This window comes from Podarcis muralis, chromosome 8, assembly GCF_964188315.1.
Source record: "Podarcis muralis chromosome 8, rPodMur119.hap1.1, whole genome shotgun sequence".
NCBI lineage: Eukaryota > Metazoa > Chordata > Lepidosauria > Squamata > Lacertidae > Podarcis > Podarcis muralis.
The window spans coordinates 2,220,380-2,248,365 of NC_135662.1; the positions used below are offsets into that span (position 1 = coordinate 2,220,380).

The window sequence follows — 27,986 nt, forward strand, 5'->3', positions numbered from 1 at the left end:
AGTGGGTTCCGCCGCCGCGCTGAGGAAAAGAGCGCAACTCTCGGCCTTGTCTTCTTTCCCTCCGTGAGGGAAACGGGGCGGCGCTGTGAGGCGCGCGGCCTCCTTCGCTTTCCCCTCGGCCTCGCTCTCTCGCTCGGCGGAGGCGGAGGAAACTCCTCCCTCGTTGCGCCGCTTCCTTCCCTCCGGCTTCTCCCGGCCTCCGCCTCTCTCTCGCCCGGGCCATTTCCACAGATGAGGACGAGTCACCTGGCCGAGAAGAAGGCGGCGGCGGCGGCGGCGGCAACGGCGACCGGGCTGAGGTAACCGGGCTGAGGTAAGCGCCGGCTTCCCGGGCCGGCTTGGCGCTCTCCGCCTGCCCGCCCTATCTTGCCTCGCAGTTTGGCGGCCATGGCTTCCGCCTCGCCTCCTCGCGGTCCCGACAGCCGAGGAACGCCGCCCTCTTCCCCGGCCGGGGAGACCCGGCTCGGGCGGGCGGGAGCCCTCGCCTGACAAGGCCTCGTTTTTCGGGGTCCAGGCCCGAAGGTCGCTCGCCGGCTTCGCTTCTCCTCCTCCTCGGGAGGTTTCGGTTCCGCCGCGCCTCCTCCTTCGCCGACCTGTTTTGCGCCGGCTTTCAGGATCGCTCTGCGCCCTTTTTCGTGCGCGTGGAGGCGGAGGAGGCCCAGCAAGGCCTCCTCGCCGTGTTACTTTCATGTGGAAGGAACAATCTGGGGTCTCTTGACGATGGAATGTGGCTTTAAACCTTTTATATATATATATATTTTGGGCTTTTCTCGCATTTGCTTTCCCTCCCCGTAGATCAGCGATGGCCAAACTGGCCCTCCAGCAGTTTTGGGACTACAACTCCCATCATCCCTGACCACTGGTCCTGTTAGCAAGGGATGATGGGAGTTGTAGTCCCAAAAACAGCTGGAGGGCCGAGTTTGCCTATGCCTGGTCCAGATCATGCCGGGTCCTCTATGGCAGGCATCCCCAAACGTGGCCTTCCAGCTGTTTTGGGACTACAACTCCCATCATCCCTCACCACTGGTCCTGTTAGCAAGGGATGATGGGAGTTGTAGTCCCAAAACATCTGGAGGGCCGAGTTTGCCTATGCCTGGTCCAGATCATGCCGGGTCCTCTATGGCAGGCAACCTGACATTCAGAAGACATCTGAAGGCAGCCCTGTTCAGGGAAGTTTTTAATATGTGACATTTTAGTGTATTTTTTATCTTTGTTGGAAGCCGCCCAGAGTGGCTGGGGAAACCCAGCCAGATGGGTGGGGTACAAATAACAAATTATTATTATTATTATTATTATTATTATTATTATTATTATTATTATCCCAAACTTGGCCCTCCAGCTGTTTTGGGACTACAACTCCCATCATCCCTGACCACTAGTCCTGTTAGCAAGGGATGATGGGAGTTGTAGTCCCAAAACAGTGGGAGGTGCCCAGCACTGCTGTAGATGCATTGGGTGGGTGTGGTGAGTCACGTTTTGTTCTCCTCTTTGCACAAACCAAACTGGATGACTAGCTGAGCAACTGCGGGGGAAAAGGTTTGTAGGGTGAGTCGTGAGAAACTCCTTTCTAAAAATACCCCAACCTGGTCCAGCTCATAGTTATCAAGGCAGTTTTGTCTGTTTCCGCCCTGTTCCCATCCTAGGTAAAGGTAAAGGTACCCCTGCCCGTACGGGCCAGTCTTGACAGACTCTGGGGTTGTGCGCCCATCTCACTCAAGAGGCCGGGGGCCAGCGCTGTCCGGAGACACTTCCGGGTCACGTAGCCAGCGTGACAAGCTGCATCTGGCGAGCCAGCGCAGCACACGGAAACGCCGTTTACCTTCCCGCTAGAAAGCGGTCCCTATTTATCTACTTGCACCCGGGAGTGCTTTCGAACTGCTAGGTGGGCAGGAGCTGGGACCGAAAGACGGGAGCTCACCCCGCCGCGGGGATTCGAACCGCCGACCATACGATCGGCAAGTCCTAGGCACTGTGGTTTTACCCACAGCGCCACCTGCGTCCCATCCTAGGGGTTGGTAAAAAACCTAGGGCTTAAAAACAACACAAATTGCATTGCATGGGGTTGGACTAAATCATAATAATTATTATAATAATTATAAATATTTATTATTTATACCCCACCCATCTGGCTGGGTTTCTCCAGCCACTCTGGGCGGCTTCCAACAGAATATTAAAATAAATAACCTTTTAAACATTAAAAGCTTCCCTAAACAGGGCTGCCTTCAGATGTCCTCTAAAAGTCTGGTAGTTGTTGTTCTCTTTGACATCTGGTGGGAGGGAGTTCCACAGGGCAGGTGTCACTACGGAGAAGGCCCTCTGCCTGGTTCCCTGTAACTTGGCTTCTCGCAGCAAGAGAACTGCCAGAAGGCCCTCAGCACTGGTCCTCACTGGGTCCCTTTCAGCTCCACAGTTCTATGATTCTATGAAACACATGGGTACATTACTCCATTTTTATTCCTTTTAAGTTTTATATGAACTTACAAAGTTATGCAAATAATTAAAAGCTGGTGGATCCTGCTCAGTCACCCAGCAAAAAATCCTTTGTTGCTTGCGTGGTGGTTCATTTGCTGCTAACTGGATAAGGCCTGTCGTAACAGAGAACTTGCTGTTTTATTTTATTAAAACAAAAAAATTCCTTCCAGTAGCACCTTAAAGACCAACTATTTTATTTTATTGTTAACAGTCTGGCCTGTACCCGTGTCCTTGGGGCTAGCTTGCAGCAAGGAATGAAATTTTTTGGAAAATTTGAAATTAAATAACAATAAAAGAGCACCGAAACAAAATTGCATGGAGTAAAAATAAAGCTGCTATTTATTTCAGTACAGCAAACGGATGGAACTGGCAGAAGCTGATAGTTTTAGCCAATTGCATGGACGTAGCCAGGAATTTTGTTAGGGGGCAGGCCTTTTGTTGGGGGGACACACAAACCTCAGTTTGCTATGTATTTTTATTGACTGATTGGGGGGCAGTTGCCCCCCCCGGCTACACCCATGTACCTATGCACATTATTGACCATTCAACTGGGAAATACTCAAGCTTGCCCTCTTGATGAAACCTTGGGGAAGAGAGTACACATTTGGTACTGCAGATATTAGGACACATTTCCTGCTGATTCCCTGAGATGGTAGTGAATATGAGAGGTCTGCCTCTTAAACTTGTGTACAGTCACACCTTGGGTTACAGACGCTCCAGGTTGCGTTTTTTTTTTGGGTTACGGACCTGCCGAAACCCGAAAGTACCGGAATGAGTTGCTTCCGGGTTTCGGTGGTCGCGCATGTGCAGAAGCGCTAAATCGCACGGATCACGTTCGCAACCCGAGCGTCCACTGTAGTGCCAGAGCCGCTTTCCAAAGGGTTCAAAGTCAGTCCCATGGTTTCTAGAAAACAATTTAAATCCAGCATACACACTAGACCTCTTGTAAAACGTGTGTTTGAAACTGATGCCCCATGAAGTTTCTGTGCAGTTACCAAGGGTGGCATCGTGTAGTGTTTGTCCAATAGTAGTAGTAGTAATATGATGATGATGATGATGATGATGATGATGATGATGATGATGATAATTAATAATAATATATTATTTATACCCTGCCCATCTGGCTGGGTTTCCCCAGCCACTCTGGGCGGCTTCCAACAGATTAAAAACAGAATAAAACATCAAACATTAAAAACTTCCCTAAACAGGGCTGCCTTCAGATGTCTTCTAAAAGTCAGGTAGTTGTTTATTTCCTTGACATCTGATGGGAGGGCATTCCACAGGGCAAGCGCCACCACCGAGAAGGCCCTCTGCCTGGTTCCCTCCAACCTCACTTCTCACAGGGAGGGAACCTCCAGAAGGCCCTTGGAGCTGGACCTCAGTGTCCGGGCAGAACGATGGGGGTGGAGACGCTCTTTCAGGTATACGGGACCAAGGCTCGTTAGTATACGGGACCAAGGCCAGCACCAACACTTTGAATTGTGCTCGGAAGCGTACTGGGAACCTAACTCTGAGTGCAGCTTAGTAAGCCTTCACTGGGTTCCAGAGGTTATAGCAGGGATGTGCAGTTTAAGGCTAGCAGGCCAGATGTGGCCCTTCTGGCCTCTCCATCTGGCCCTTGGGACTCTTCGCCAGGCCACACGCAAACCAGCCCTGTTCCCCCACCATCCTCAGTGCTTTGCCTGGCTGGGCTCTGCCTTGGGACTGTGATAGGGCTCTTGTATGTCTGGGCAGAGGCTGGAGAGGCATGTGCCTGAGTGCAGAAGCCCCTGGCTTTTGTGTGGCTAGAATGTTGCCTGATGTGTGAAAGTGCGCATCCTGCCACTTCCCTCTGGCCTTGGCCACAGCTGGTGTATAGCCCTTGGATGGGTCGAAAAGGGTTCTGAACCCTTTTCAGGCAGAAGTACTGCTGGTACCAAATGGCTTCCAGAGAGTGGTAGGGGATGCTTTATCCCATGTTGATGGCCTTTCAGCTGATTCCCTGGTGGCCCGCTGGAATGTGGAGTTAACCAGGGCTATTGACTGTTTGGCTCCGAAGCGCCCTCTCCGATTGCATGGAGCCCGGACAGCCCCGTGGTTTTCCACGGATCTGAGGGCAATGAAACAATCGTTGAGACGGCTAGAGCGCCGGTGGCGGATGACCCATTCTGAAGCTGACCGGACACAGGTTAGAGCTCAGTGTCGAGCCTACCAAGTGGCGGTAGCGACGGCGAAGAAGGCCTTCTTCGCCGCCTCTATTGCATCTGCAGAAAACAGCAGCAGGAGACTTTTTCAGGTGGTCCGCAATTTAGCGGAACCACCTGCTACATCGGGGCCTAGTACGGGCCACATGATCTCCTGCAATGATTTTGCAAAGTTTTTTGCAGATAAAGTCGCTCAGATTCGGGAAGAGGTAGACGCCACCGTGGGAGCAGGGCCAGGGCGGGAGAGTGCTAGAGTCCTGTCTAGTCAAATTGCGTGGGATCAATTCCAATCTGTTACCTCCGAGGATGTGGACAGGCTGCTTGGACGAGTGAAACCAACCACCTGTCTCCTGGATCCTTGCCCATCCTGGCTTATAAAAGCTAGCCGGGAAGGGCTGGGCGATGGGCTTCGTGGGGTGGTGAATGCTTCCCTCCGTGAGGGAACCTTCCCAGACCCGTTGAAAGAGGCGGTTATTAAACCGCTTCTTAAAAAACCATCTTTAGATGCGGCCACGATGGCCAACTATCGCCCAGTCTCAAATCTTCCATTCTTGGGCAAGGTGATTGAGCGAGTGGTTGCTGAACAACTCCAGGCACGCCTGGAAGAAGCGGACCATTTGGATCCCTTCCAATCGGGATTCAGGCCTCATCACGGGACTGAAACTGCCTTGGTCGCACTGGTTGATGATCTCCGGCGGGCTAGGGACAAAGGTGAGAGCTGTTTCCTAGTTCTGCTGGATCTCTCAGCGGCATTTGATACCATCGACCATAACATCCTTCTGGACCGTCTTGAGGGGCTGGGAGCTGGGGGTACTGTCATACAGTGGTTCCGCTCCTTCCTCCTGGGCCGTGTTCAGAAAGTGGTGGTGGGGGATGAGTGTTCAGACCCCTGGGCTCTCACTTGTGGGGTGCCTCAGGGTTCTGTCCTCTCCCCTATGCTTTTCAACATCTACATGCAGCCGCTGGGAGAGATCATCAGGGGGTTTGGGCTGGGTGTTCATCAGTATGCAGATGATACCCAGCTCTACCTTTCTTTCAAATCAGAACCAGTGAAGGCGGTGACGGTCCTGTGTGAGTGTCTGGAGGCGGTTGGAGGATGGATGGCGGCAAACAGATTGAGATTGAATCCTGACAAGACAGAAGTACTGTTTCTGGGGGACAGGAGGCGGGCAGGTGTGGAGGATTCCCTGGTCCTGAATGGGGTAACCGTGCCCCTGAAGGACCAGGTGCGCAGCCTGGGAGTCATTTTGGACTCACAGCTGTCCATGGAGGCACAGGTTAAATCCGTGTCCAGGGCAGCTGTGTACCAGCTCCATCTGGTACGTAGGCTGAGACCCTATCTGCCCGCGGACTGCCTCGCCAGAGTGGTGCATGCTCTGGTTATCTCCCGCTTGGACTACTGCAATGCGCTCTACGTGGGGCTACCTTTGAAGGTGACCCGGAAACTACAACTAATCCAGAATGCAGCAGCCAGACTGGTGACTGGGAACGGCCGCCGAGACCATATAACACCGGTCTTGAAAGACCTACATTGGCTCCCAGTACGTTTCCGAGCACAATTCAAAGTGTTGGTGCTGACCTTTAAAGCCCTAAACGGCCTCGGTCCAGTATACCTGAAGGAGCGTCTCCACCCCCATCGTTCTACCCGGACACTGAGGTCCAGCACCGAGGGCCTTCTGGCGGTTCCCTCACTGCGAGAAGCCAAGTTACAGGGAACCAGGCAGAGGGCCTTCTCGGTAGTGGCGCCCTCCCTGTGGAACGCCCTCCCACCAGATGTCAAAGAGAACAACAACTACCAGACTTTTAGAAGACATCTGAAGGCAGCCCTGTTTAGGGAAGCTTTTAATGTTTGATGTATCACAGTATTTTAATATTCTTTTGGAAGCCGCCCAGAGTGGCTGGGGAAACCCAGCCAGATGGGCGGGGTATAAATAATAAATTATTATTATTATTATTATTATTATTATGGTAGGCTCCTTGTCAGTGGCAGGCTACTGAAATTCCCAAAATGGGGAGGGGGAGGCACTGAGATGTTCCAGGATCCACTGGATCTCAAGCCAACTCCACTCCTGTGCAGTCCTCCCAACCATTAGGCCGGCTAATGTGACTCCAGTGCTCAGCTAGGATTTGGATTGCTCTGCTAAGGTTTTAAAAGACCTAGATCACTACTAAATATTGTTGTACCGTTGTACATACTTAAGCCATCAGTGATTTTAATATCAAACTGTGCATTGTTTTGAGGTTAAAGAAAGAGCTTTTAGACACCTTTTGTGTGTGGCACACAATCTGTTATGGTTTCTTGTTGAAGAACAGCGTGCTGGTATACTTCCATCGCATAAAATTGTAAAATGAAAGGATTTTTTTTAATGCAGAAAGCACGTATCTGGTGTTTGCTTTTTGGCTCAAGTGACAGAATAAATATAGGTTATTAAATTTGTAAGTATTAGTGAGGCAAGGATAGTAATAGACATCTTGGAAGGGACATGAAGTAACTTTATAAAGGCAAATAGGAATGCAAATTGAGTTCAAGGATGCTGACATTCTCCCTGCAACTCTTTATGAAGTGGTGTGCTCCTTGTAGAGAGAAACATGTTGTGGCTTGGCTGGTTTGCAGGTCTGATTTCTCAATGGGGAACTCTTGATTTGTAATCTTGGGTCTTACAATAAGGATTTTATGAAGGTATATTTCCTTCTTGAGAAACTTCTTCACAGAAGTTCACAAACCTTACAAATGTATTGAAAAGTATTTGTCAATCCGTGGGAGCTGATGTCCTACGCACTGTAGACGAGGAAAATGTGAAGAGTAGGAAAAAGTTCATATTGTATTTATGTGTAGGCATAAGGAGAGAAACCTGTTGTGTACTGTAGGAGATTCTTGTAATGGATGTCATGTGGACACTCTGTTTAATAACTGTATTTTAGAAAGCAATAGTTTGATTGTCTTCTAAAAATTAGTAACTGGATGGCTTTGAAGTGAACCAAATCAATCAGCTGGTAAAGGCAGCAGTGTCTTTAATTTTAACCAATATAAGAACTTTTGATAGTTACTGGTATAAATAAAGGGTTGTGGACCTTTTTCATCTTGTGAGCAACCTTTTGGGAGCCGCATGCAGGGCCAGAGACAAAAGTAGGCAGAGAAACAGATACGACTCTTGGTAAAGGTAAAGGGACCCCTGACCATTAGGTCCAGTCATGGCTGACTCTGGGGTTGCACCGCTCATCTTGCTTTATTGGCCAAGGGAGCCAGCGTACAGCTTCTGGGTCATGTGGCCAGCATGACTAAGCCGCTTCTGGCGAACCAGAGCAGCGCACGGAAACGCCATTTACCTTCCCACCGGAGGGGTACCTAATTATCTACTTGCACTTTGACGTGCTTTTGAGCTGCTAGGTTAGCTAGTCCTAGGCTCTGTGGTTTAACCCACAGCACCACCCGCGTCCCACTACGACTCTTTGTACAGGAAGCTATATCCCTATTCCCAACCATACATCAACATCTCTCAATCCTCTGTCCAAGCAAGCAAGAGGCATTGGGTGAAGGGGTGTGGCCTCGGAAAAGACCTGGGGGCCTTACAGTTGGGCCATATTCCTCTGGTATAAATGTTCTTTAAAAGAGGGGATTCATTCCCATTCTTTCTAGTAATAGACCTGTAACGCTTAAAGTGGTTATTCAAGTCAGGGATGGGAATTCTGTGACTTACGGATCTCCTTAAGCCCACCAGCCTCTCCATTTTGCCCAGCGGCCATTTCAGCCAGACCACGTTCACTTGCTGTGCAGGTACAGGTGAAGCTTGGATGAAAAGTGCTTGCACAGTGCTTCCCAAGAACCCAGCAATTGGCACTTCAGAAGCGCTTTGCTAGCACACTTAAGAAGCACTAAGTACAGGGCTCGCAAAAGCAATCAGCTGATTGTTAGGTGGTTTGGAAGCTTCCAGTTCTTAAAGCAGCTTTTAAAATGGAACATTTTTTCCTTTCCAAAGGAAGCAGTTTGTAGTCAAAAGTGCTTCCCCCAGTTCTTTGAATGCACACTGCTTTCTCAGCAGAGGGAAAGAGTATTTTCCCTCAGCAGAGGCTTCAAAAAGTCTCCCTCTGACTGATGATCAGCACCCAGTAGGCAAAGTTGGGCCATGGTGAAGATAAGGTTCTGGCCCGTTGACCAGACCTAGTTCCCCATCCCAGGTCAAAGTGGGCAGAATTATTTGGAGGACATCTGTTTAGTACTCAGGATATCAGATAACTAATGAATGAAATGCTCTATCCATTCGTTCCTCTTTAATTAATGTTGGTAACAATGAGGATATCTGGAATAGGATATTTAATTTTCTTGATTCCTTTTCTTTCAAATTTGATCTCTGCCTTGCGATTTCTTTATAAATCATATTGTGTATGCAGCTTTCATGAATTAACCTGATAAGAGATGTTTGCTTACTGGCTTAGATTAGTATATGAATGCTGAAATGGAAAGGAACACACTAAACAGACCATAATCCCTGAAACATTTTAAATGCATTAGGCACAAGACCTACATGCATAAAGCTGTATTCAGTTTCCTTGTTTATCTGAAACACAAACTGAAACTTGCCTAACACTTTCAGGTGCTTCTTTAAACAAAGCTGGGGATTTCCCTCATTGGTAATAGCCACAAACATAAATTAAAGCTAATCATACTGACTTTCCGATACACTGCTGTGTAGTTAGGATTCTGCCTGGGCTCTCTTATCTACCATCTTGGAGAAAGAGGGCTGCTTCATCTACTGTGTATTTTGGACAATGGTTTGTCCCTTTGTTTATGAGTTTGGACGCCTTTTGAGGTATCATTGGCAGACTCTGCATGAGGGTTCCTGAGATGGGGTTGAGGTTGGGTTACCAACTCCCATTTTGAGTTAAGATGGCAGGCCTAATCGCCACCTTGGTCTAACTTTGCCTTCATAGGTTTGGCAGCCTCTTCAGACATTATCACCAAAGTTGGCATGAGGGTTCCTGAGATGAAGGTGGCAACATTTGTTGACATTTGGACAAAGCACCATTTTGAATCAAGATGGCAAACCAGAAACATGACTTTGACGTGACGTTACCCAGGTCCAACCTGAAAAATTATACTGTCCATTTAAAAATCACAGTACAGTGGTACCTCGGGTTACATACGCTTCAGGTTACATACACTTCAGGTTACAGACTCCGCTAACCCAGAAATAGTGCTTCAGGTTAAGAACTTTGCTTCAGGATGAGAACAGAAATCGTGCTCTGGCGGCGTGGCAGCAGCAGGAGGCCCCATTAGTTAAAGTGGTGCTTCAGGTTAAGAACAGTTTCAGGTTAAGAACGGACCTCCGGAACGAGTTAAGTACTTAACCCGAGGTACCTCTGTATGTATTTGGTTTCTAAAAAAATTTGGGCAGTGCTGGGCCGTCTTCATTCGTGTAACAGGAGGTTATTCTTGAGACCTTTCAACATTTCACAGTGGTAGATTAAGATTGCTTCTGTGCACAAGGGGTTTTGCAGTCTACTAGTGTGGCCTGATAGACAGTGGTGGGCCAATACAATCTAGTCTCAAATACAAGAGTGGGTGGCTCTGTGGTCTAAACCACTGAGCCTCTTGGGTTTGCCGATCGGAAGGTTGGCAGTTCGAATCCACTCGACAGTGGTAAGCTCCTGTTTCTCTGTCCCAGCTCCTGCCAACCTAGCAGTTTGAAAGCATACCAGTGCGAGTAGATAAATAGGTATCACTGTGGCAGGAAGGAAAACAGTGTTTCCATGCATTCTGGCACTCGTCACAGTGTCCTGTTGCACCAGAAGCGGTTTAGTCATGCTGGGCACATGACCCAGAACAGCTACTGCGGACAAACACTGCCTCCCTTGGCCTGAAGCGGGATGAGCACCGCCCCCCATAGTTGCCTTTGACTGGAGTTAACTGTCCAGAGATCCTTTACTGTTACCTTTTTTACCTAAGTCTCAAATACGCCACAAGGAGTAAGAAACTGAAAGCTGCTGTCTCCAGAATTCAAAAGAAGGGAGGCAGGTTACTTGCTGCCAGTGTTCGAAATTAGCAGGCGTGAGGTGCATTTTGCTCCTGGATTTCGATCATTTGCAACCAAGTGAACATTCCTGGGCACCAGAATGGCGCCTGACATCTCCACCATCTTGAGGTGCATGCCTGGGGATCGTTGGATCTGGACTGTTTTCATACACTAGCACCCCATCCTGTAGAATTTGATCAGTTAAATTTTATCTGCCCAATCGGAATGAATTTCTGGAACCGGTTTGCTTTTTCTGTGCAGCCTGAGCAAGAGTAGTCACCACTAGGAAAAAGAGCTTGGGGTAGGCCATGTATGTGGACTGTCCCTGGATCCAGAGACTTCTCAAGGTTGTCTTCTGAACTGAGAATCAATCACAGTTAATCCAAAATTTGAAAAATGAAGACTTTATTCCTGCCCAAAAATGGCAACTAGATATTCCGTTTTGGCGCCTAACCTTGGTTTAGGAAGCCATTTGACTCCTAGCTTATATATCTGAGTTTGTAACACTGCTTGCATTATGGTAAGGGATGCGAAAAAGACACCTGTATATGCAGTATGGGACGCGGGTGGCGCTGTGGGTAAAACCACAGTGCCTAGGACTTGCCGATCGTATGGTCGGCGGTTCGCCTAGGACTTGCCGATCGTATGGTCGGCGGTTCGAATCCCCGCGGCGGGGTGAGCTCCCGTCTTTCGGTCCCAGCTCCTGCCCACCTAGCAGTTCGAAAGCACCCCTAAGTGCAAGTAGATAAATAGGTACCGCTTTATATCGGGAAGGTAAACGGCGTTCCGTGTGCTGCGCTGGTGCAGGCTCGCCGGAGCAGCGATGTCACAGTGGCCTGCGGACAGCGCTGGCTCCCGGCCTGTAGAGTGAGATGAGCGCACAACCCTAGAGTCGGACAAGACTGGCCCGTACGGGCAGGGGTACCTTTACCTTTACCTTTACCTTTATATGCAGTATATTGTGTTTATACCCCCCCCCCCAAACAGCTGATACATTTAAAACAAAACTCAAGTAATAGAAGAACATATTTGGCTAATATTGCACATTGGAGTCTAAATGTTATTATGCTAGTTTTTCTGAACTGAAGACATTACCTTAAAAGCAGTAGAAAGTTTTCCGACTTTGAGCAAGATTGAGCACACAAAACCTAATGCACCTGATGAAATGAACGTTGCCCCTCAAATCAGGGTGTACTGGCAGGAAAAGTCTATGTGTGTTGTAGTGGGATTCTCCAGCTTTTTCAAAATACTGAATAAAATTAATCATGAAGACAAAATCCCCACCATTTCAAGTAAAGCTAGAACTCCCTGTTCAGGAAACTCCCACAAAGAAAAGCATTTGTGTGCAATACTAGAAGCTGAAGCGCCAGTGGTGGTTTTACAAAGCGATTGTTGCTGTTTGATTTTTCTCTTTAATCATTAACCTTCTTGTGCTAGAAAGTAATTGCTGCTATTGATTGGCAATTCTCAGCTTCAGAAATATCGATACAGTTGTCTCAGGTAGGTGTTTGGAAAGGTTTTGTTATTGTTAACAGAAGGCAGTCCTGAGATTTTTTCCTTTTTTATTTTATGCCCTCCAGTCCACTTCTGTTGTTTTCCTGTTGGTATATCACCTTCTGTTGAGAACATGAAGCTGTCTAGTTTTGTTGCAGATAATCCCTCTTATACTCAAGGTGGTATCGGAATGGAGGTGCTGCTGACAGGAGGCTACATAATGGGCAGCTGATCCTATAATCACTACAATTTAGTATTGTTGTTATTATATCATTTATTACATTTCCATACCGTCCTTCATTCAGAGGATCATAGGGTGGTTTACAATATAAAAACACAAAAATGCATACCATAATAATAAAGAAACAATAACCCCACACATAGTTTATAAAGCCATAGATTGTTTCAATAGCCAAAAGCCTGGGAGAAGAAGGTATGTAAAGATGTGTAATGAAGTTGCCAGGCAAACCTCCATGGGGAGAGCATTGCACAAACAGGGAGCCACCACAGAAAAGGCCTCTTCTCGTGTTGCCACTCTTTGGACCTCTCATTCAGGAGGGACGTGAAGAAGGGCCTCAGATGATGATTATGGGGCCAGTTCATAGGGTATACAAAGTAGTATGCAAAGTAATTCTCTTTTCTCACCACTTTTTCTCACTAAAATTTAGTTCTGTGTTGGTAAATGACATCAGGGGCAAACTTTTTTAAACAGGTGTTTTGTTCTACTTTATCTCAAATGAATTGGTTTTTTGGGGTGTGTGTGACATATTCTTGAGCTTTGTCAGGGTACAAGGAACCTCATGAAGGTGACTCAGAGCCTCTAATGAGCCTTCATACTGGTGCATTAGCTTAGCTTGCCAGTTTTTCCTGATCTCATGTTCCAGCACAGGGTCACCCAGAGCTGCTGGGCTGCCTGTAGGGAGTCTCATACCTTGCATGTTCTTCACACAGATATATGATCTCAGCTTCAGTAAAACGTTGCCAAGCTTTCTGTTTCTCATGATCTAGCAAGGGTCCAGGCAGGCAAAAACATGTCTGAGCTTAAAGCAGAAATTTGGGCCTGCTTAAAACATGGGCCAGGGACGTGGGTGGCGCTGTGGTCTAAACCACTGAGCCTTGGGCTTGCCAATCGGAAGGTTGGCTGTTCGAATCCCCGTGATGGGGTGAGCTCCCATTGTTCGGTCCCAGCTCCTGCCACCTTGCAATTCGAAAGCATACCAGTGTAAGTAGATAAATAGGTACCGCTCCGGTGGGAAGGTAAACAGTGTTTCCGTGCGCTGCTCTGGTTTCGCCAGAAGCGGCTTAGTCATGCTGGCCACATGACCTGGAAAAACTGTCTGCGGACAAACGCCGGCTCCCTCGGCCAGTAAAGCGAGATGAGCGCCACAATCCCAGAGTCGTTTGCAACTGGACTGAACTGTCAGGGGTCCTTTACCTTTTTAAAACATGGGCCAGGTTTTTCTTGACTACCGTTTGCTTCTTTTCTACCCCAAGTAACAGTTTAGTGTTTAGTATGGCAGCACCTGCACTTGGGATCTCCCTGCCTCCTGAGATCAAGCAGGTCCCTTCACTGTAGTCTTCTAAAAAACAAAACCCCAAAATTTCTGAGCTGGCACCCACCCCTCTTCCATAACCTAGGATGTGGAAATGCCTGTGCTTGAATGCACAAACTTCACCTAGCCAGCCCACTCGTAAATGTTTGCCAGCCCAGTCTTGGGACTCCAGCTGCTTGTTACACTAAATGCTTTTGGTTCGACATCTTCGCTTGTGCCTAGCCATGCCTTTGACCTCCCATGTAACAGCAGATCCTTGCAACCTGTGACTTGCCTTATGTACCGTTCACATTTGAAAAGACTTCTGCAAAACCGGAGCCATGAGTTCCAGTTCCTCATCAGACAGGGAGAGCCAGGACGGTAGATACTGACAGGTGGTCTGGACTCTTAAAGAGAGGGGGAGGCAGATTGAAAAGATGTTCTTGTGTGGTTGTGAAAGCAACTGGGAAGATGGCCCTTGCAGGAAGTAGCAATCTTGAAAATATAGAAGTAGAATCAGAACTTAAGCGGAGCCCTGCTGGATCAGGCCAGTGGCCATCTAGTCCAGATCCCCGTTCTCACAGTGGCCAGTGAGATGCCTCTTCTGGGAAATGGGCAAGCGGGATCTGAGCACACTCTCCACTTGGGATTCCCAATAATTGGCATTCAGGATCATTCCTGTCCCCAAACCTGGAGGCAGAGCATAGCCATCATGGCTAGTAACCATTGATCGCCTTATCTTCTGTGAATTTCTCTTTCAAAGCCATCCAAGTTGGCCACCTTTGCCTTCTGTGGGATTGAGTTCCATCGCTTAACTATGCACTGTGTGAAGAATTATTTTATCTGTCCTGAATCCTGCCCCTGACGCTATAACTTTACTTGTAAGAGGAGTTTCTCCATCCCCTTGGATCACTTTGGTTCTCCCTTTTATCAACCTTTTCCAACTCTTCAATACAGTCATGCCTCATGTTACGTTTGCTTGAGGTTGAGCGTTTTCAGGTTGCGACGGAATGGGTTACTTCCGGGTTTCGCCGCTCGCGCATGATGCACAAAATGACATCATGCGCAGAAGTGGCGAATCGGGACACGCGCGGACGCGAGTTGCGTTCTGTTCAGGTTGCGAATGGGCTTCCGGAACGGATCCCGTTCGCAACCAGAGGTACCACTGTATCATTTTTGAGGTGAGGCAACCAGAACTGTACACAGTGTTCCAAATGCGGTCACGCCACAGATTAGTACAACGGCATTGTGATAATGGTGGCAGAGGGATTGTGATTGCTCAGGCAATATGTGGTATTTGAAACAACTAATTAATTATTTTCTCTCTCTCTCTCTCTCTGTCTCTTGCCCACAGAGCACTCTCTGGTCCCCTACCTGTTACTATGAGTCTGCTACACAGTAACAACAGCAGCTTTGAAGCCAGTGGTCAGGATAGCGGCTGCTGTGCAGCTATGGCCAGCTGTTCCATTGCTGGAGCCAAAGAAAAAAGCATCAACACCAGTGTCAGCAATGGCACTGGCGGGACACTTTCAAACTCTTTCATGGAAGAAATCCAGGGCTATGATGTGGAGTTTGACCCTCCGCTGGAAAGCAAATATGAATGCCCAATCTGCCTGATGGCTCTCCGGGAGGCAGTGCAGACACCATGCGGACACCGTTTCTGCAAAGCTTGCATTGTCAAATCCATAAGGTAAAGGAGCAGTAGACTTCCGGCAGTAGTTAAAAGCCATTGCCTGTAATGAAGGGCAAATCATCGCACTCACCGTTGCACATGTTTCTGAGTTACTGGGTTAGTGATTACGTTTCCATGTCAGCACTGAGTTTGCCAGTAAACTTGAGTTTGTAGCCCATCTCCAAAGCATCGGTTGGACAGTTTGTCTCATGTATGCCTAAAGTGTCAGATGGAGTGCAGTTTTAAGCAAGAGGAAGCTCCCAATTACACTTGGGATGTTAAAAGAAAAGAAGTGTGAAGTCTAGGTACAGATGGACCAGGTTGCAAGCCGGCTAGAAAGATAACGTGCCTTTCACTGGTGCCGCATAAATCTGGTGTCACAAATTCCCTCTTAAAATTTATGTATTTTTAAAAAGCTAAAAGTATCAGGGATAAGGGTGGTTTGGAGTGAGAGGGCTACCTTATTATTGGAAGATCCAGCATTCCCCTTGACTAGTAACCCAAATGGCCAGTTTACCACCCTTGATGTTTTCCATCTTGCGAATGGGGTGTTGGGATATCCTATCTCAGCTACAGATGCCTTCAATGGGTTGAATCCAGGAAAATGTGAGCAGAACTCTGTCTGTACAATGGGAGCTTTCTGGCTTCTCCCCCTCCCCCACAAAAAAAGCTGTTCTTGAGTCCACTGGAATGGTGTGGGATGAGCTGGGGGGGGGGGTGCCGTATACAGCAGGAGCCAAGCCAGAACTGGAGGATGTGATGACTGCAAGAATAATTTTATTTGTTATTTATTTTATTTCCAGATTTGTAAATTACTCTACATTCAGAGAATTCACCAGCAGTGTACAGAAAAAATGCTTTTATGTTGCTTTCCGCTGCCCTTGTGTTTTGCAAGTAGGCAGTATACAAATACATTTATTAACAAATCAATAAAAATATATAAAGTAACATGGCACATAAAATGTTACAAAACTGGCAAGAATAACTAAAACACAGAATTTGCATTAATAGATATACAGTAAACCTGCAAATTATGGGTTCTGGGGATCACTCTTAAAGCCAAAATAGTGTATAGTTAAAACACATTGGTTGCAATAGTGCCAAAAAAATTTGGATTGCCAAAAAAAAATCCCCTGGACACCCACCCCCTTTTATTTATTTTAATTTGCCAAGTGTGTAAAGCTGGTTGAGCACGAGTTAAATGTGTGTAACTTGCAAGCTTACAGTAGGCTGGATATTCTGTTTACCTCTCTATGATGTATATTATTGCTCTTTTTGATAGAGATGCTGGTCATAAATGTCCGATCGACAACGAAATTTTACTCGAAACTCAACTCTTTCCTGACAACTTTGCAAAACGGGAAATCCTATCGCTGACGGTGAAGTGTCCCAACAAGGGCTGCCATCAGAAGATGGAACTCAGGCATTTAGAGGTGGGCTTTCAGGGTTTCTTTTTGCAGAATTGCCGCCCAGTCCTGAGCAGCGTCAGCATACCGTAAGACTTTTTGGAATAGCTCAAAGGACACCTTGTCCCCATTCCCTCACTTAGGATGGTGGTAGTTATGGTTGCTACACCTGTGGCCCAGCGAAGTTGTGACATCCAGGTGACTTCAGGAAGGTCCGTTGATCAAATTTTTCCCTCCAGTAACGTCAGATTAAAGAAGTGAAGAGGGTTTGTGTGGGAAAATGATTGCTTGTACATAAGAGCATGAGCAAAGTTCTTATTATTGCAGGGTGATTTCATAGCTAAAAGCATCCTTGGAGCATGAACAGCGCGTGAATAGCTCGTGCTGTCCTAAATGATTGAACATCAGATTAAAGAAGTGAAGAGGGTTTGGGACATGCTTTAGCTGTTATTGCAGTAGCACCTGTCAGTGCTGTACTGTAGCATGTTTGATTGGTGTTAAGCATATTGTTGATTTTGCAAAGTCTGTTTCTCTTAAAATATAATAAACAGATCTGATCTGCCCTATTGCAAAAGTGCCACATTTTCTAAAGTACTTTAATTGAGGAAGCTGTGAAATCTGTGCGGATCATGGTTGCATGAATATTGAGAAGTTATGTATACCTGTACTTTCATGTAAGAAATCTGAATTTTTGAGGCAGCCCTTGAATTAGAAGCAGTTATGGACTAAACTTGGAAATCCAGAAATTGAAGGGGGAACCCACTTCCCTCCATATAAACAATATAATTAATAATTTCTCTTCCCTGGCAGTAAAACACAACAATAATAAATTAAACAACTAACAATTTGCTGCCCTTTCATGACCCTAAAATGGATTGTTGAGGCAGCTACCTCAGTCTGTCTAGCCTCATACAACTTCGCAAAACAGAAAATCTGGAAAAGTTACTAGCTTGACAGCCCACTTATCCTGTGCAAAGTTCTTTGTAGCTTCCATGAAAAACCAGGTTGGAGGGACCCTTTCTCTTCGGCTCTTAAAAGCTTTCCAGTCTACTCACCCAGAATTGCTTGATCTCACCAAGTGGCTATTTACAAGTCTTAGCTGAATTCAACTTGAACATACTTTTTTATTTTATTTTTTGCACCCCAAACCATGGGAGTAATTGACATGAAGACACTTGCCTCAGATTGGCTACCACGATCTTCAGTCTATATTTTAAGTCTGCTTCAGAATCATTTTGTGTAAGTTTATAGGCTAAATTGCTATTTGATATCATAGAATCATAGAATCATAGAGTTGGAAGAGACCACAAGGGCCATCGAGTCCAACCCCCTGCCAAGCAGGAAACACCATCAGAGCACTCCTGACATATGGTTGTCAAGCCTCTGCTTAAAGACCTCCAAAGAAGGAGACTCCACCACACTCCTTGGCAGCAAATTCCACTGTCAAACAGCTCTTACTGTCAGGAAGTTCTCATTCGCAAATCTCATTTTCTTCCACAGGACCATGAGCTGCATTGCGGCTTTGCTCCAGAGAAATGTCCCCAGTGCCATGCCATTTTCCAAAAGAATCAGATACAGGATCATATAAAGCAAGAATGTCCACGACGACAAACCTCCTGTCCAAACTGTGCCGTGTGGATGCCTTATGAAGAAAAAGAGGTAAGTTTCAAAGTATGCAGCTTAATCAGAACAGTTGTGTTTGTTTATTTAAATGAAGCATATTTAACAAACGTTTGCTAAAATTAGAAATATTTTTTTCTTCCTGTCTTGTCTGATAATGGTGTCAGTATTTTACAGTTGTGAGAACACCCTTCTATATGATATTCACAAAGATTTCACCAAGTGATTTTCTTTTTACTTATTTCCCCCCACCCCTCACAAGCAGCTGAATTTTTATTTTCTTATATAAATCTCGGGTTTTTTAAAATTTGCCTTAAAATAAATAAATCCACACGTCCCAGTTCCATCTCTCAAGCAGTTTACCCTGTTAGTTTGAAACTGAACCTGGACTTCTGGCATTTTGAACTTACTTTTTTGCAATGTGTTTTCTCCCAAGATTCTCAGCTGGTGGTCTGCTGATCAGGTCTAGCCCCAGAAAAAATTAATCAAAGTGTGAATCAATCAATCAATAATAAATTTTATTTATATCCCACCCTCAGGGCGGCCAACACCAGGTATAAAAACAATTGATTGAAATACAACTTGAAAACAAGATTCAAATACAACATTAAAATGCAGCCTCATTTCAGTAGGAACTCAAATCAAAACCTTTTTTTGGGATGAAAACGTCAAGTCTTCACCAAGGCCAACTATCCAGACTGGTCCTACGTGGGCCAGGAAAAAAGCCAAGGAAGTCCCCAAATAGGAGTTCCATCACAGAAGGGGAAAGGAAAAAGGAAAGAAGGGGAGGGGATCAAGTTGATTCCAGGCCAAAAGCCAGGCGGAACAACTCTGTCTTACAGGCCCTGCGGAAAGAAATCAGATCCTGCAGGACCCTGGTCTCATGAGACAGAGCGTTCCACCAGGCCGGGGCCAGTGCTGAAAAGGCCCTGCCTCTGGTTGAGGCTAATTTGACTTCCTTAGGGCCCGGGACCTCTAGGGTGTTGCTGTTTATGGACCTTAAGGTCCTCTGCGGGGCAGACCGGGAGAGGCGGTCCTGTAAGTACGAGGGTCCAAAGCTCCCCATTGCTTTCCTTTTGTTAGAAAAGTAGGTTTCTAAGGTTTTGTTTTTGTTTTGTCTTTTTAATCTTCCTTTTGTGCCTTCCACATAATATCCTCCATAGATTAGCCAGAGTACATGTGAAGTCCTTCCTTGCTGGATTATGCTACTGTTCTTATAGGCTAAAGACACTCATGAGGCCGTAAGGCTATGTAGCAAAATAGACTTCTGGACCACTACTTAGTGACAACAAGAAAACACAGGTTTCAAAACACCAAGGACCTGCTGGTCTTAATATCATTTAACCATGTTCTACAAAGGTCTGCTGACTAGATACGTGTGCACCTCCTGAATTAGTGCTCTTTCAAGGAAATGAACTCAAAGTTGCTCCCTGGGTCTTATTGTTTTCTCTAATGCAAAGATGGGATTTGAGAGAGAAGAGTCACAATGTTAGTGATCTATTAGTCCCCTTTCGGTGCAATTAATTATTGTTTACTTTCTGGTTTTGGTGAAATGAAGGTTCATGACCAGATGTGCCTTTTAGCAAATGTCTGCTGTGAATACTGCAATACAGTGCTAATCAGAGAACAGGTAAGAAGCTTTCTTGTTTGATAGCAAGGTAGTCTTGTTGTGGTTTGACTTGTGTCAATAAGTTAATTTCTTTATTTTAATAGTTTGTCATTTATGCGCCCCTCGTGACATAGAAATACGGACAGGCAGATAATAATTTTAAAACAATATGGAGAACTGAATGTAGGAATGCCAAATAGCAAGAAAAGTTTCTTGCATTTACCATCAACTTACAAAAACAAATAGACTAATTTTATTTATTTTTATTTTATATTTTAAAATTTTCTATACTGCCCTCCATCCAAATACCACAGGGCAATTTACAATATAAAAACAAAAATATAAACAGCATAATAACAAACAAACACAGTAACTCCTCCTCCCAGTTTAAAAGGCCATAGATTGTTTATTTAGCCAAAGGCCAGGAAGAATATTTTTGCCTCATTCCTAAAGATATGTAGACTGTCTCACCAGAGTGGTGCATGCTCTAGTTATCGCTCGCTTGGACTACTGCAATGCGCTCTATGTGGGGCTACCTTTGAAGGTGTCCCGGAAACTACAGCTAATCCAGAATGCAGCAGCTAGACTGGTGACTGGGAGCGGCCGCCGAGACCATATAACACCGGTCTTGAAAGACCTAAATTGGCTCCCAGTACGTTTCTGAGCACAATTCAAAGTGTTGGTGCTGACCTTGAAAGCCCTAAATGGCCTCGGTCCTGTATACCTGAAGGAGCGTCTCCACCCCCATCGTTCTGCCCAGACACTGAGGTCCAGCTCCGAGGGCCTTCTGGCAGTTCCCTCCCTGCGAGAAGCCAAGTTACAGGGAACCAGGCAGAGGGCCTTCTCGGTGGTGGCGCCCACCCTGTGGAACACCCTCCCACCAGACGTCAAAGAGAAAAATAACTACCAAACTTTTAGAAGACATCTGAAGGCAGCCCTGTTTAGGGAAGCTTTTAATGTTTAATAGGTTATTGTATTTTAGTGTTTTGTTGGAAGCCGCCCAGAGTGGCTGGGGAAACCCAGCCAGATGGGCAGGGTATAAATAAATTATTATTATTATTATTATTATTATTATTATTATTATTATTATTATTATATGTAACAAAGGTGCCAGGGAAGCCTCCCTTGGGAGAGCATTCCCCAAGCAAGGAGCCACTGCAGAAAAGGCCCATTATCATGTTGCTGCCCTCTGAACCTATCACAGGAGACACATAAAGAGGGGCTTCAGATGATGACTGCAGGGTTTGGGTTGGTTTATATGGGAAAGGTGGTCTTTGAGGTATTGTGACCCTGAGCCATTTAAGGCTTTATAGGTGAAAACCATCACATTGAATTGGGCCTGGAAATTGATTGGCAGCCAGTGCAGTCAAGCCAGAAATGGTGTTATATGCTCAAACCGTCTTAACCTGCCCACTAAATTCTGCACCAACTGAAGTTTAATAATATTTTTATTATTATTTATACCGTGCCAGTCTGGCTGGGTTTCTCCAGCCACTCTGAGGAACGGTCTTCTGAGTTTCTGCCTTCTTCAGAGGCAGCCCCATTTTTTTAAAAAAAATAATTTTAATTTTGATTCACTTGTAGGATTATAACAGTCCAAATCTGTGTATGTCAACTCCGGAGTAAGTCTCATTGATTTCAGTGGGGCTTGCTCCCAAATAAGCGAGTATAAGATTTGCAGCCTTAAATTACCTTTTGCATTGTATTACTTTGTTAATTGCCTTAGAAATTTCAGTTGAAGGTCATCTTGGGAATCTTAAGTAAATAAAATAACCTATGGCATATGCTATAAACTAGCAAACAGATTTTTCTCAGCATCAAGCTTTGTGGGCCAAAATGTTAATGTGCAATTACACACTGTTGGTGGTGGTGATGTTGTGGTGTGGAGAAGATCCCATATTAGTCGCACTCTGGGTGTTGAAATCAATGGTCTTCAGTGGGTCTGCTCTGAACATGACTTAGTTGTATATCGCCCTATATACTCTATATGTAGGCCACTGATTATTGTTTCTTATAATTGTTGATTTCTGCACTTTACAAACTGAAAATTACAGTGTCCTCTCTCCATCCGTCTTTAGCTTCCTAATCACTACGATAACGATTGCCCAACTGCTCCAGTACCGTGTACATACAGCCCCTTTGGATGTCCAGAAAAAGTAAGCCAACACTTCTATTTGCTTCTTACTTGGTTGAATTTTGTATTGATACTTTATTGCCCCAAAAGCCTCTTTTCCCCCTTGGTGTACCAGAGGCCTCTGAGCAATGAAATGGGCTGGATTATGGGTAAAGCACAAGCGGCAAAAGACATGTTGCAAATCCAACCAAGCACAAGGGAGAACACGTAATCCTGCCTCCTGCAATGGTGATGAGGGCAGGGAAGACATCATTTGCCATAATATCTTTCTGAACCAGTTCTGTGAGATGGGCATTTGGGGCACTGTTCTGCAGTCGTTGTGGTTCTATTTCCGGGTTTAGTTTCCAATAGTAATAAGGTAAAGGTAAAGGTACCCCTGCCCGTACGGGCCAGTCTTGACAGACTCTAGGGTTGTGCGCCCATCTCACTCAAGAGGCCGGGGGCCAGCGCTGTCCGGAGACACTTCCAGGTCACGTGGCCAGCGTGACAAAGCTGCATCTGGCGAGCCAGCGCAGCACACGGAAACGCCGTTTACCTTCCCGCCAGTAAGCAGTCCCTATTTATCTACTTGCACTTTGAGGTGCTTTCAAACTGCTAGGTTGGCAGGCGCTGGGACCGAGCAGCGGGAGCGCACCCCGCCGCAGGGATTCGAACCGCCGACCTTTTGATCGGCAAGCCCTAGGCGCTGAGGCTTTTACCCACAGCGCCACCCGCGTCCCTCCAATAGTAATACTGGGTGGTTATTTTGTGGTCCGTTGGCCGTGGCACAGGGTACCATCCTGTCCTCAGTGCTATTTAGCAACTATACTGAAGCTGTTGAGAGTGGTCATTGGGATATTGCAGGCGATGGAGGTGCCATTAATGCACTCATGATACCTACCTCTGTTTCTCCGTAACATCTAAATCTGAACACGTGAGCCCTGTTGAAAAGGGTATGGAAGGCTACATATTCCCCATCTCTGAAAAATGCCAACATGGTAGCTTTCTGCATGGTGTTCATCATCCCCTGATGACATATAAAATTAAGCTTTACAATACGAGGACCTTCCAAATGTGCTGTGAAATAAGGTGATCTGCCTGAACTTGGAAGCAGGTAGCACATGGTATAATCCTGATCTCGCCATTCATTTAGATCAGCAGTGACACAGGTTTGTGCAGAAAATCTGTATTGAGAATTTTTTCTCCAAAGCCTTAAATTGCTTTCCAATAAAGGCATCTGAACAGTGCAGTAGTAACACTTGGCATTCTGTTCAGTTTTTCAAATAATAATATTGCTCTTTGTTCAGTTTTTCAATTCCTGTTTCAGACAATCACTGGAAGATTAAGCCAGTTCTGCTTTTAAACACAGTGGTTTTTTCCTTGCCCATTAAGGCTCAGTGCTTGACTTTAGTCAAAGGAAATGCTTATGGAACTATGTGCCTTTATTTAATTACAGATGCAGAGAAATGAGTTGGCACGGCATATGCAGGAGTTCACCCCAGTCCATATGAGAATGATGGCTCAGACTCTCCTGAATATCACTAATTTCCATGGCGCTATCCCATATGACCCATCACCTTCCTGTGAATGTAGCCCAGAGGTCCACAACTTCAAGGAGACGATTCAACAACTGGAAGGTCGCTTGGTAAGGCAAGATCACCAGATCCGAGAACTCATAGCAAAGATGGAGACACAAAACAACCAGATGAGAGATCTCAAACGCACTATCCGAAATCTGGAGGAAAAAGTCGCAGAAGTGGAATCACAGCAGTGTAATGGTATTTTCCTGTGGAAGATTGAGAATTTCAGTGTTTACTTGAGAGCGCAGGAGGAAGATAGGCCTGTTGTAATCCACAGCCCAGGCTTCTACACAGGGAAACCCGGCTACAAACTCTGCTTGCGGCTGCATATCCAGTCCCCGAATGCACAGCGCTGTGCCAACTATATTTCCCTTTTTGTTCATACGATGCAAGGGCAATATGACAGCCACCTGCCTTGGCCCTTCCAAGGCACCATACGGCTTTCTATCCTGGATCAGTCAGAAGGATCGTCAAGGCACAACCACGAGGAAGTGATGGATACCAAGCCCGAGCTGCTTGCTTTCCAGCGCCCCATGGTCGACCGCAACCCAAAAGGCTTTGGATATGTGACGTTTATGCAGTTGCAGGCGCTAAAACAAAAAACCTATATAAAGGACGATAGTATCCTAGTGCGCTGTGAGGTCATAACACGCTTAGACTTAAACAGTCTCCGAAGGGAGGGTTTTCAGCCTCGTAGTACTGATGGGGCGGCATAGGCCACCATGCTTCAGGCTTGAGCTTTTGCTGGTCAACTGTGATAAGGGCTGCAGATGAATAAAGAGATTCATCAGAATGGCAGATCCTTGAAGCAGAACCAAAACTGCCATTTCAGAGCATGGAAAGTGTTTCCTCTTAGAGTTATTTGTATTCAAAGTGGTAAAGACGGCGTCCTGGTGGTCTAAATAAGTAAGCTAAATAACTGCTATGACGGGTATGTTACCAAAAGTTAATAAAAACTATGCAGTACCATTTTTAGGATAGCAGAAGCTTGGTCAGATTCTGCTTTTTATTTGATGGTTGCTTTACCTTGGTGTATACATCTCAAAGGAGCTGAATTATTTGACTGCTTAACCTGGTAGCTTGCTGGGGACTTTCAGCCAAGACTAGATTTTGAACCAGGACAAACCTACTAAATAAGCCTTGGGAGTATCATAGCAGAAAGCAAGCACACCTATAACTTCATTGATACGCTGTCAATAACCCTAGGCAGGAATGTTGGTTCTCTGTTTGCCACGCACCTTTTTGCAAACCTCAGTGAGCTTGAGCTGTAAATTGGTTGTCTTCACTTTTATCACTTCCCTTCCCATGGAATTTTGTATTGAGAATCCATTCTCAACAGCTGCTAGTATGGTGGAATGTGTAGAAGTTTTTGATCTATCAAAAAGCTCAGTGTGGCGCTGCCCTAGAGAAGCTTAAATGATTTTAAGTGTGGTTAACTGACTGATGAGATCTCCAGGCATCTTTGTCTTCAGCCTTTTGCCTTCCCATTGTGTCTTCTTTTTGTTGTATCTCTGATCCAGCTGTATTTTTGCCCTTGTAGTGGTGACAGAAAATTCTATAAGTGTGCAAACATGTCTTGTTTTGTACTTGAAAGTATCTTCTTTCTTCTTTGGCGATCACTTGTAGACGAGTAAGATTGTCTTCCATGAACACGGTCTTAACAGTGAATCCATAAGTGACTTTGGAGGCCAATTCTGGATCCACACATCCTTCCACAGTGGGGACATTGGTTTCTGGGTGGGAGTTGATCATGGTGAGGGTTTGCCAAATGTGCCTTCCTCTTACCTCGTTTTTCCTTTTCGCTCTGAGTTCATGCTTCTTCAATGTCCACGACACCTTTGGTAAAGGCTGTTCTCCACAACTACAAATCAGCTGATCAGATTAGGGTCAAGAGTGTTGTATCTGAGGCTAAAATTGAAGAGTGTTAGGGAAATTTTCTGTCCATAGTTCTGACCTGTGCATAGTAATCAAAATAGAATGGGGCTAAGCTGGTACACGCTCTCATGTCGGTGTTATTTGACTGGTATATCCTGTGAAAGTTGTCTTCTGTAAGAAGTCTGTGAACAAAATTCATTGGTGCTGATAGAAAAGGTTGTGGGTGATTGTAGCACTCTCAACAATAGCTATGTGACATTAACACAGAGATGTCTAGAAATGTGCCATTCTGGTCATAAATGAGGGATTCATTGTAAAGGCATCCTCAGTATTGCTCACTTAAGAATTCAAAGCCCTCTACCAATGTGTATAAAGCCATACTATGATAAGAACTTGCTGGTTCAGGCCAGTGGCCCATGTCGTTCAACATCCTGTACTCACAGTGGCCAAACCGATGCCTGTGGGAAACCCCCAAGCAGGATTCAGACAGAAGTGCATTCTCTCTTCCTGTGGCTTCCAGGAACTGATATTCAGCAGCATTGCTGCCTCCAACTGTGGTGTCAGAGCACAGCCATTGATTGCCCTCTTCTCTTTCAAAACCACCCAAGTTGGTGGCCATCACTGTGACAGCTTGGTCTTTCATTGGCTCTCAGCCCTAGAAGATGGGCATCCTGAATGAGTAAAATGGGTTTTTTAACAGCAAAGAGGATTTACTGTCAATAGGAAGGCACTGGCAAATTTTGAGGGGGGGTGTGAGAGAGAGAGCACAGTTCTCAAAATACGTGGTGGCACTAGGATTCCTTTGGGATCGATATAAACATGTCATGAAAGGAAGCATTTTAAAGCTTCCTTTGTGTAAATTGAGGTAAACAGTTAAGATTGGCCCATTGGCTGGTATATCAGATCCCCTTCGCCGTCTACTTTCTGCTTAACTTATTTATTGTAGAAGAGATGCATCTTTGGAAACAGGGACCTATGGAACCTTTTCGGAAAAAATAAAATTTTGCCTATACTGAAGATTCAAAGAGCCATATGAGCAAAAACATAAGTGCCAGTTTATAAACTAGATATTGCTATGTACTGCCTCTTTGTCTTGTGAAAAGGAACTGTAGATTTCCAGATTTTTAGTATTTAAATGTTGCATTAGTTTGTGTTCCCTGCTTACAACCAGAGTTCATGTTGGTTGTGGAGGTTTTTTTTGGTAAATAAATAACTACCCCTATAGCTGTATACCCTAGATTCTGGGAATATAGGAACAAGCCCCTTTGAACTCAGTGAGACTTAATGCCTTCCTTCCTTTTATTTCATGTTTATTTTGATTGTTAAGTCAGGGAGCAGGACTCTGTTTTTCAGTGTTTTATATGTGCATTGCTTTGGAGTTCCTTCTAAGAAATCATTTGATGCCCACCAAAGAAAATGAAGTTTAGTAGTGTGAGGACTGCCGGTTGTGCACAGTGACATTTATATGCCTCTGTACTGTACTAGTTTCCTTACTAGAAGTGGTAAGTAGGGTGAGTGGAAGTTGGAGTACAACAGACTAACCAGAAACCCTGCATGTTCAAACAGGGTTTCCTGTACTTGCTGTGGCAGGAAAAACCTCTTCGTGGGGACATGAGACACTTTCTTTACCCTAGGAGGCAAATGCAGAGCTCTGCTTGCGTGTGCCAAGCTACATCAATGGCCTTGGTGCTTTTCCAGCACTGTGACAGCTCCTCTCTTTGCAAAAGACACTTGTCCCACATCATAATATAAGTAGATATATTTGAAAAGGGTATGTTGCCTTCGAGAACTGAAACATCTTAAATTCAGTCACTTTAGTATTTTCTTCTTCTTTGGCGATCCCTCGTAGCCGAGTAAGATTGTCTTCCATGAACACGGTCTTAACAATGAGTCCATAAGTGAGTGTGGAGGCCAATTCTGGATCCACACATCCTTCCACAGTGGGGACATAGGTTTCCGGGCGGGAGTTGACCACAGTTGAGCCTTTACCAAACGTGCCTTCCTCTTAGCACATTTCTCCCTTTCGTCCTGAGTTTGAGCACACCTGATGGCTACTTCCTACATTTTTGGTGGGGTGCAAGAGCTTAAGGGTTTGGAAAGAGGCTTTATATACTACTGAGGGTTTGGGTTTTGTTTTCCCTGATGAGATATAGGAGCAACCAGTTAGGGACAGGCACACATTCCATGAAACACTGGCAGGTGGAGCCTTTTCCATGGAGAGATGGTTTCTCTTTGCCGTAACTGGCCTAACACTGATACAGCACAACAGATCTGCGTTACGGGTGATAAGGATGCACTAAAATATTGTCAAATAGTGTCAATTCTACTAGTTTCTTGGAAGAATACTTAATCTATTTTGTAACTCATGCAGAAGCCTGTATATAGTATTGATAAACTAATAAAGCCATTATACTATTCA

At 45.6% G+C, this 27,986-nt stretch overlaps 1 protein-coding gene across 1 annotated transcript; it reads left to right on the forward strand.

The window, feature by feature from the left end:
• Positions 1 to 41: 41 nt before the first annotated feature.
• Positions 42 to 27,986, forward strand: TRAF6 (TNF receptor associated factor 6). Its single transcript, XM_028736005.2, has 7 exons — positions 42 to 313; positions 15,047 to 15,382; positions 16,647 to 16,797; positions 18,271 to 18,429; positions 19,949 to 20,020; positions 22,078 to 22,155; positions 23,569 to 27,986. Exons 2-7 carry the CDS (start codon positions 15,075 to 15,077, stop codon positions 24,406 to 24,408), a joined length of 1,608 nt encoding a protein of 535 aa, XP_028591838.2. The 5' UTR covers positions 42 to 313; positions 15,047 to 15,074; the 3' UTR covers positions 24,409 to 27,986.